Genomic DNA, 9,575 nt, shown 5'->3' with positions numbered 1-9,575 from the left:
AGACCACCCGGGGCTAGCGTGAAACAATTCTGAGATTTTGCTGCAGCAGAATTTATCCAGTGGGTGAGTGCAAAGGATTGTTGTTATGCCAAACTCAGGGCACAGCTTGCTTGCTGGGCCTTAGCTCTGGAAAACAGGGTGTCTCCTAATAGTAAAAAAGAGGAGCAAAAAGAGAGGGGTGGTCTTGGCATGGGGATCCTGACACAATTAAATAACATCTCCCTCATTATTTCCCTTCTTATCCCACCCCCTGCCATTGAAAAACAAATTAAAACAAAGTCCTTGAAACACACATGTGTAGCCAAGCAACAAATTCCTGCATTGTCCATGTCTATAGCTATATATTTATATCTATATATCTGCACTCTTTGCAAGAGCACAGAGTCTATCATCTTTTTGATAGCATGTTTCATCTCTGTGATTATGGTTGATCGTTGTGTGAATATGCATTCTTAAGTCTTTCAAAGTTATTTGTAAAGTGAATTTATTTTTAAAAATATTTTTATTGGTGTTTTCTGTTTCTTACATCACCATAGTATTCCATGCATTTCTTCCTTTCTCCCTTCCTGAGAGCTATTCCATATGGTAAATAGGGTTGTTGTTTTTAAATGCAGTGGGAAAAAATCAGCATAGGAAGATTCTGGGAAGATGGTAGAGAAGGTCAGAAAATACCAGGCTCTCCAAATTTCCCCCACAAAGAAGATGGAACATGCCCTCAGAGTGAACATACCAGAGGGGTGGGGACCATACTAATTGCGAGCACTTGTAGGAGAGAAGAGCCCTTGGTTTTGGTTTCAGGGCAGAGAGGAGACCTGAAGTTTGTAGCCAAATGGGGGGACCTCAGGGAGCAATAGCATTTGTAGTACAGTGTGGCTGGTGGCACTGGGTGGTTTAGGTGTGGAGAGGAGTGCTCAAGGTCGGGCCCCTGGACAGAGCTCAGAACATAATGGTAAGAAGGACCTGAGGCCTGGGGCACCATTTCCCACGGCTTGAGACTAGCACCTGATGACAATAATGCTAAAAAACAAATAAAAATGAGTAAGCAAAAGAGAAAGAACCCAACCATGGACAGCTACCGAGGGGATAGAGAAGATCTGGTTCCATATTCAGAGAAAGATAGCGAAGTTAAAAAAGACACTCCTACTTCAATGTCAAATGGCCACAAGCCCAAGAAGAGTTCTTGGAGGAACTTAAAAAGGACTTCCAAAAACTCAAGGAAGAAAATAACTCCTTGAAAATTAGAATTGGGCAAGGGAAAGCAAATGACATTCTAAGAAACCAAGAAATAATTTAAAAAATCAAAAGAATGAAAAATAGAGGAGAATATGTAACATCTCATTAGAAAAACAAATGATTTAGAGAACAAATTGAGAAGAGACAATATAAGAATTGTTAGACTACCTGAAAGTTATGATTTATTTTATGTCTGCCTCAATTTCTTCGTCAGCAAAAGGTGTTGGAGAAGGAAATGGTAAACCACTCCAGCACTTTGCCAAGAAAACCCCCAATGGGATCACGTAGAGTCAGACACAACTGAAAAGTGACTAAACAGCAACAACAAATCTCTACGTTAGATTGTGACATTCTTGAAAGATAAGACTGTGTTTTTGCCTTTATTTGCATCCTCAGTACTTAGTACATAGTAAGTAGTTAAAAATACTTTTGGATTGCTAGGTGGCACAGAGGATAGAGTGCCAGGACTGGAGTAAGGAAGATTCATCTTCCCGAGTTCAGATCTGGCTTCAGAGGACCCTGGGTTTAACCCTTAACAATTAATCATGTTTGCCTCAGTTTCCTTATCAGAAAAATGAACTGGGGAAGGAAATGGCAAAGCACTCCAGTATCTTTGCTAAGAAAATCCCCAAGAGGGTCATGAAGAGTCAGGATTGAACCACAAATACTTTGACTGACTCTACTTTCTGAAACTTTGTCCACTAGTGCTCTTAGAAAAGGATCAAAATATTACTTTAACCAGGTACTCTTAGAGACACAAAAGTGACAGGAACACTTCTAGTCCTTAGTGGACTAGCAAGGACATAGGCCTGAGGAGGGCCACAGGTAGGGAGAACAGGAGCAGGGCCAGATGTGTTATCACAATCAAGGCAAGCTTGATGCACCATCTGGTAGAGCCCCAATAAAGGACTAATGTGTGCTAATAGTGAAGGCAATCACTGGACATGAGGGGAAATCACTTATGTGCAAAAAAGTACTAGGGTATGGTTCAAGCTTGAACTAGAGGAGAGCATTGGTTAGGAACCAGCTGCTAGGATTTCCACACCAAAAAAGGTGAGACAAGGTCAGGGGAAAAAAAGGCCAAGGTCAGGGGAAAGGTCAAGGTCAGGGGAAAAAAAGGCCAAGGAGGTCTACGTGTCAATTAGGAGCCATTCTACCAAAAGTGGTGGCAAAATAAGAGTTCAACAGAAATCTGCCTTCTTCAAGCTCTGCTCCTCTGATAGGTTAATCCATTCATCATCCCGCCTCTGCCTAGCTACAATCACTTAAGGGAAAAAGAGAATTATATTGAAAAGAAGAGAATAAAGGGAGATTTTTTTTTGGGGGGGTGGGGAATTGAGTTGGACTAAATGTGTATTGAGGTGACTTCTAACTCTGATTCTGGTTTAACACAAATCTGCCTTCTTGAAGTTCAGCTCCTCTGATGTGCATGTCTGTATGCGCAGCTGCTGACGTGCTACAACTCTTCTTGTTGTCAAGAGAATTTGTGAGAACAGACGCCACCTCCTTTCTTAGAATACCTTCCCAAATCTTAAGGACATGGCTTGGTACAAATGTGTGGCACAATTGTGGCAAGAGTGACTCCCAACTTTCGGTACTATAGAGGCTTACTTTTTTTGTAGAGTTTTCATACTTCTTTTCCTAGCCCAACTCTTAGTGGTCTGAGTCATGTTCCTTGAAGCTGCTTTCTTCTTTGGGTCATTATCTCTCTCTGATCATTTCTGTCTGGAGTGTGTGTCTCTGCTTCCCACTATGTGCACTGCTTCTTATTGGTCCAATAGCTCTTCTTCAGAGCTGCTATGGGATAGAGGCTGGGGATGAGGACTATTCCTGTAATTTAGTTGGTGGGAAGGAAACTCCTTCTAATAGTTCAAGTCAACACAGTCTTTGCCACTCATAGAGCCTTACAGGTTGGGCAAGAGAACACCGAGAAGTTAAATGACTTGCATTATATAAATATAATTATTATTGGATGGAGCAGGAGCTCCATTGGGAAGAGAATGTCTCCAAAAGGGGTGTTTAGGTAGATTCTGAGATTGGGGGAAGTGACAGGGGATTAACAATATACAGGAGAATACTGGGGGAGAGGTGAAGGTAAAGGGGGCAGGAAGGAGGGAGGGAAAGCAGTGATTGTGGCTGGAGGGATGGAGGGGAGAGTTTGCTCAGGTTACCTCATTCTTTGCCTCAGATGCTCCCATGGCCTTGTGGGACCAGGGCAGATGATACATAGTCACTGCTAGGTTTGATCTGGGATTGATATCTCTGCGCTTAGAGTAACATAGCTCAGATGCCTCAAAAAATGGGGCTTCAATCCAGGTCTTTGTGGCTTCGATGTCAGCTCTTCACCCACTATTTCAAATTCTCTCCTCTCCACCTTCTCCACCCCCCCCCCACTTCCTCATATTGGAGGTCTTACTCCTTAGCCCTTCCCTGAATCTTGACTATCTGGTTCCTCCTCAGAGGTTAGCTATTTAAACATCCTAACTTATTAGGTGGCTAATTTGTTTGCTAGAATAAAGTATTTTCTGCCTTTTCCAGCTCAGAGAATTGTCCTAACCTCATTAAAGCATCATTGTTTGTCACTTTTTACAGTGACTAGCTGGGTGGTGGTGGGAATTTGATCATACCTGGCCCCCTTTCTGTACACAGGTTTTCTGACACATTTTCTCATAGCTTGTATGTTAGCATGCTCCCAGTTTTCATGTCTATACCAAGTCCCTTCTTCCATTTGTTTCTTCTCTCCACTTTTCTCTCTGCTTAGGAAAGGCAGACTACGCACATGAAGAGATTAACTTCTCTGAGGAAATACTTTCTAGATGTGTGTGTGTGGGGGGTGGGTGGGGGAATGTGCCTGGCTGAGGCAGCCGGGAGGTGGGAAGGTGAGAGCTGGATTCTAGGATACTCCTTGAGAGTAATTCTCTTGTTCAAGTGGGGGCCACTGTCCCTAGCAAGAAGTAGAAGGCTCGGGGCTACGCAGACGTTATTTAAAAAGAAAGTGGGATGAGGAGAACTTCTATTTCGGTTTCGTTTTCAGCAGGCTTGTTAGAGACTGCTCGCTACTTCCTGCTTACTTGTTCTCGACTTCTCTAACACGAAGCCTCTACTTCTTCAGCATGAAACCTTCCATGCTGTTTTTGTTGTTCGCTGTGGCCCTTCCAGAGACCGAACCAAGTGAGTAAAGGATGTTGCTGTTCAGTCCCTTTTCAGTTGTGTCTGACTCTTCGTGAGCCCATTTGGGGTTTTCTTGGCAAAGATCCGGGAGTGGTTTGCCATTTCCTTCTCCAGCTCATTTGACAGATGAGTGGCGTTAATGGAATTAAACCGATGCCTGGAGACTGGGCAGATTGACCAGAGGCTATTGACCAGAGGGTGATTATTGTGTGAAGAGGGTCTTTTCCCCATCTCCGTTCCCATCCCCATCCGCATCTCCATCCCCATCTTGGGGTCCAGGGGAAGGCTTTCCTAATCCTCAGGTTCGGTTGGTTCTAAGCAGGGGGAGGTGGTGGTGGTGACAGCGGAAGAAGGGGGCAGTAAGTTTACTTACTTGGGGGCTAGTAGTACCTCACTGGGGGAGGTCTCGATTGTCTGCCTCTTATTTTGGGAGTGTTCAGAACAAGTAGTTGGGTGGAGGTGATGGGTTGAAGAACATTCATGGGCAAAGTTGTGCTGGCTAGCAAAGTCGAGCAGAGGTCTTCGGTATCAAAGGGGAGCGGCACGCCTAGGAGGGAAAGTCCCAAGAGAAGGTGGGTAGGGGAAGTCTGGAGACAGGAGGACTGGGGGAAGAGTACCTGGGAAGTGGAGTACAGGGGAGGGATGCAGAAGATGGAGTCACATTTGGGGCATAGGAAGGGGTTCACAGTATAGAGAAGCTGAAAATATAGGTGAGTTTCTTAAACGTAAGTAAATATTACTGGGCGGAAAGAGGAAGAAGAGGAGTGGTTGGAGTCTGGTATTGGGAGGAGTTACAGGGGAATCGAGAGAGACCAGAGACATAAGAATCTTGGGCTGGGCTGGATTGGGGAAAGGGTGGAGAAATGATGCGGAAAAGCTACGGCGGCGGTTGCGAGGATCCCAGGTGGAGTCACTTTGTTCGGTACACCCGGGCCTTTGCTAACGAGGCCGGACTTGAGCCCGGCAGGATGGTGGCTAGCCTTGAATTAAGGTCGATCGGTATCTTTGTCCGTAGGGTTTCACTCCCTGAGGTATTTCCAAACGTCCACGTCTTTACCCGGACTCGGAAAGCCCAAGTTCACTTCCGTGGGCTACGTGGACCATCAGCAGTTCGTACGCTTTGAAAGTGACAGCTCGAGTCAGAGGGAGGAGCCGCAGGTGCAGTGGTTGGACCAGATCAGCCAGGAGTACTGGGAACGCAACTCACGCATCGTCAGCGAGACGGCGCACACTTTCCAAGTTGGCCTGAGAAATCTGCAGATCTATTACAATCAGACAGAGGGAGGTGAGTGCCGTAAGGTACCCGGATCTGTTCTTATGCCCACCCTGGCCTGGTTCTCAGACTGGGGAGATGGGGGTGGGAGAGGAGAATATAGATCGGGAAGGGGCATGCACGCTCCTGGAGGCCACCTCTCAGATCAGCCCCTTAAAGCTGGGAGAGGACTTGGGCCCAGTTGAGTGTATGGGCGGACTGACTAACTAGTGTTCTGGGGCTGGTAAAAAGTTCACACCTACCAGCGCCTGGTCGGCTGTGAGATGGCTTCCGACGGGACCTTCCTGCGTGGGTTTGAGCAATTCGCCTATGATGGGCAAGACTACATCTCCCTGGATCTGGAGACGCTGAGTTGGACCGCTGCAGTGGCCGCCGCACTGAACTCCAAGCAGAAGTGGGAAGCAGAGCGGAGCATCGCGGAGAGACAGAAAATTTATCTGGAGAAGAAGTGCGTTGAGTGGCTGCAGAAGTACCTGGAGCTCGGGAAGGAGACCCTGCTAAGGACAGGTACTGTTTGTTTAGGTCCTCAGGACTAGGTCTGCCCTCCTCCTCCTCCTCCTCCAGTCCTTAGGAGGTGGAGGTGGGGGCAGGGTTGGAGCCTGGAACTGTACTTGTGGGCCCCAGGTTAGAGGGATCTGGGCTGGCAGCTTCATGGGGGTGAGGGTGGCGGTGGGGATGGAGCTTGGAGTGTATTAGATCGAGGGTATGTTTGCTTACCCCACAAGACCTGTTACCCTGCTCTTTAAGTCCTTCCCTGGAACTGGAGTCTGTAGAATGGAAGCCGTTAGAGCTGCTGGGGAGGAAGGGAAGAGAACCCAGTGAATCCAAAGAGACAAAAGCCTCGTCGGTAGAAATAACTCAAGCCCCAATTCAGTTTGTTTGTGGATTGGCTTGGGGTTCAGGGAAGAACAGGCAGAAGAAATACTGCCTCAGGGAGAGAAACCCTTTCCTGACAAGGTATGAGGTGGTTTCTCTGGCACAACCAAGCATATGTCCCCTTCATTACAATCCCAGTCTAGGTGGAAGTGGGGAGCCTCACCCTCACTTCAGCTCTATCCTCTAAGTCTCACATTCCACTCCTCCCCGGTTTCTGACTCAGGAATTCTGCACCGGAGGCGGGTCTCCTTGGTCCCAATCTGTGTATGAACAAAGGAGGGATGGGGCTCACCATCCCTCTCTCTGAAATGGGACTGGGTGTAAGTCTTTGTTTCCTTCAAAGTTTCAGGAGATTTCTCTGGAGTCACAGGTGACCTCAGGGGCAAGGGCTACCCAGGCCAAGGATTTGTGTTCTTCCTCAAATATCCAGTCTGATTTTTGTTTCCCTATGGTGGACCTTAGCCTTTGAAGAAAGGAGGCCCTTGTAAATTCCTCTGACTTTTCCTCCATAGAGCCTCCCTCTGTTCGAGTGACCCATCACGCTGCCCCCAATGGGGAGGTGACCCTGCGGTGCCGGGCCCAGGACTTTTACCCTGCAGAGATCTCTCTGACTTGGCTGAGGGATGGGGAGGAACAGCTCCAGGACACAGAATTCATTGAGACCAGACCTGCTGGAGATGGAACCTTCCAGAAGTGGGCAGCTGTGGAAACCACCTCGGGCCAGGAAGGGAAATATACTTGCAGAATTCAGCACAAGGGACTGTCTGAGCTCCTCATCCTGAAATGGGGTAAGGACCATGAGGAGGGACTGGGGAAAAGGCCATCCCCTACCTCCCAGAAAGAGCAGGGGGATGTGGGGGGAGTTGGGGAAGAGGTTAGTGAATCTCAGACCAGAGAGGGATCAGGACCTTTCGTTTCCCTTTTCCATTTTAGAGCCACAGTTCTCCTCTATCTGGTTCTTTGTGGTGGTCATGGCTCTTGTCCTCCTCCTCCTCATTTCAGTCATTGCTGGAGTTATGATCTGGAGGAAGACATCAGGTAGGCAAGACTGGAAGGGGGTCATTAGGCAGCACGCACAGTGGAGATTCTGGCTTCCCTTGAACTGGAAACTTGTCTTTCTGTCCCCAATTTCTCTCTTTCCCATATAAAATTGTTAGATAGGATCTAAGACTCTAGATGAACAAATCTGTAAATAGAAAACATTTTCTGGAGGATGCCTTGCCATGGTATTACAGGCTGGCTGAGTAGGGAAACTGCTTCAGACTCAGATCAGAAATGAATATGGGGATTTCTGGCAAAGGAACTTCTAGTCTCCCAGCTGGGGATTGTAGCCCAGACTTGGAAACCCATTGATGCAGGACCTGAGGTTGGGAAGTGCTCATTTGTGGGGCCTCTTTTCTCTTTTCCTGTTGGATCTAGATGCTGGACTGGAATGGGGGATGGGGGCGGAGTCACGGTTGTAATTTGTTGTGTCTCCAAGACAAATCAGTGAACTTCTGGGGCCTTAGTATGGCCTCCTCTCCTGGACTCACCACTGGAATTTTCTTTTCTTTTCCAGGTGTAAAAGGAGGGAGCTATGTTAAGGCTGCAGGTAAGTGAAAGGTTGACATGGAAGGCAGAAAGAAGGGTATCTTTGGGACATGAGAAATGAGGAGTCAGAGGAGAGGCTTATCCCAGTAGCCTTTCGTCAGTGTCCTCTTCCCTTCCCCTGCCCCCGTTCTGTAAAATATGTCCCTGACTGGGTTGTTTCCATCCTTTGTCTCCAGGCAGTGACAGTGCGCAGTGGTCAGATGTCTCTTTGACAGCCAAAGGTGAGACCCTCAAGACCCTGGAACTGGAGAGGGGCTGGTGTAAAGGGGGCCAAGCAAAGAGGTTGGGTATTGAGTGGTTGGGGTGAGTATTGGATGGATGGTGAGGCAGGCTCTTCAGTATGATGAAAGATTTTAGGGCAGAGGTGACTTTGAAGATCTTCCTTAATCTGTCTTTCTTTCTTTAGCTTGAGACAATTGCCTTGTGTGGACCTGAATAAGAAAACAAGGATATTTAAGTCTCCGATTCCTGTAAAAGTGTCCTCAACCAGAGGAGGCATCATATTCAGCACTTTCTCTCCACCAGCATGATAGGATTAAAATCACATCATCATTCTACAGGCTGTATAGTTTTCTGTCTATGTAAGTCTGGGCCTTTGTTTATCTCTTTGCTAAATCTTAGATTCCTGTGCTTCACATAGTAAAGCTTCCAAATGAATGGCTAAGAGAAAATCATCTTTCATACCAGCTCTCCCAACTGGCACCTCAAAACTATTTTTATGATAATTTTCTAGATTTCTCGTCTGGCAGCCAAGATGGCAGAATAAACGGAAAATCATTCTCACTCTCCCATACTGACCTTGAAAAACCCATTAAATACTGCCCCAGGAAAAATCCTGGAACAGTGGACCAGCAGAAAGGCAGGGTACAGCAGTTTTTGGTTTTTTTTTTTTTAGCTCTTGAGGCTAGGGAGATTAACAGGAAAGGTCCCTCTTGCTATGGCTAGAGGGGACCAATACAGAATGGGAGGCATCCAGGCAAGCCAATAGCAAGCCCCACCTCAGCAAACCAGCAGGAGATCCTGAGCCCCATGGTGGTGGAACTGGCAAACACCAACACCAGCTCCTCCACCAGCACCCCAGAGTTATTTTCTAGAGAACAAACTGCTTAATTTCAAATAAAGTGAAACCTAGGAGAGGTGATGGGCAGTAAGGTGGTGCTGTAGATAGAGCACTGGGCAAGTCACTCAAGTCTGTTTGCCTCATTTTCCTTCTCTATAAAAATGAGCTGGAGAAGGAAATGACAAAGCCCTCCAGTATCTTTGCCAAGAAAACCCCAAATGGCGTCACGAAGAATCAAACATGACTGAAAAAAATGACGGAATAATAAAACGGAAAGGTTGTGGTAAAAGGAAAAAGCAAGGTGTGTGAAGAAGCATTTGTGTGACTTGGCTGGAGGGTGGGGGTCTTGGGGTCAGTCTCTTAGTTTGGGGA

General features: G+C 46.9%; 1 protein-coding gene across 1 annotated transcript; it reads left to right on the top strand.

Annotated features, from left to right (window-relative positions):
* Positions 1 to 4,254: 4,254 nt before the first annotated feature.
* LOC118856919 (BOLA class I histocompatibility antigen, alpha chain BL3-7-like) lies at positions 4,255 to 8,700 on the top strand. The gene is made up of 8 exons (XM_036767473.1): positions 4,255 to 4,404; positions 5,420 to 5,689; positions 5,909 to 6,184; positions 7,066 to 7,341; positions 7,487 to 7,591; positions 8,112 to 8,144; positions 8,320 to 8,364; positions 8,550 to 8,700. The coding sequence occupies exons 1-8, from the start codon at positions 4,347 to 4,349 to the stop codon at positions 8,552 to 8,554; spliced, it is 1,068 nt and encodes a 355-aa protein (XP_036623368.1). The 5' UTR covers positions 4,255 to 4,346; the 3' UTR covers positions 8,555 to 8,700.
* Positions 8,701 to 9,575: the final 875 nt, after the last annotated feature.

This window comes from Trichosurus vulpecula, chromosome 7 (assembly GCF_011100635.1).
Source record: "Trichosurus vulpecula isolate mTriVul1 chromosome 7, mTriVul1.pri, whole genome shotgun sequence".
Lineage (NCBI taxonomy): Eukaryota > Metazoa > Chordata > Mammalia > Diprotodontia > Phalangeridae > Trichosurus > Trichosurus vulpecula.
Note: the sequence above shows the minus strand (reverse complement) of the source record. Positions and strands in the feature narration are given on the sequence as shown.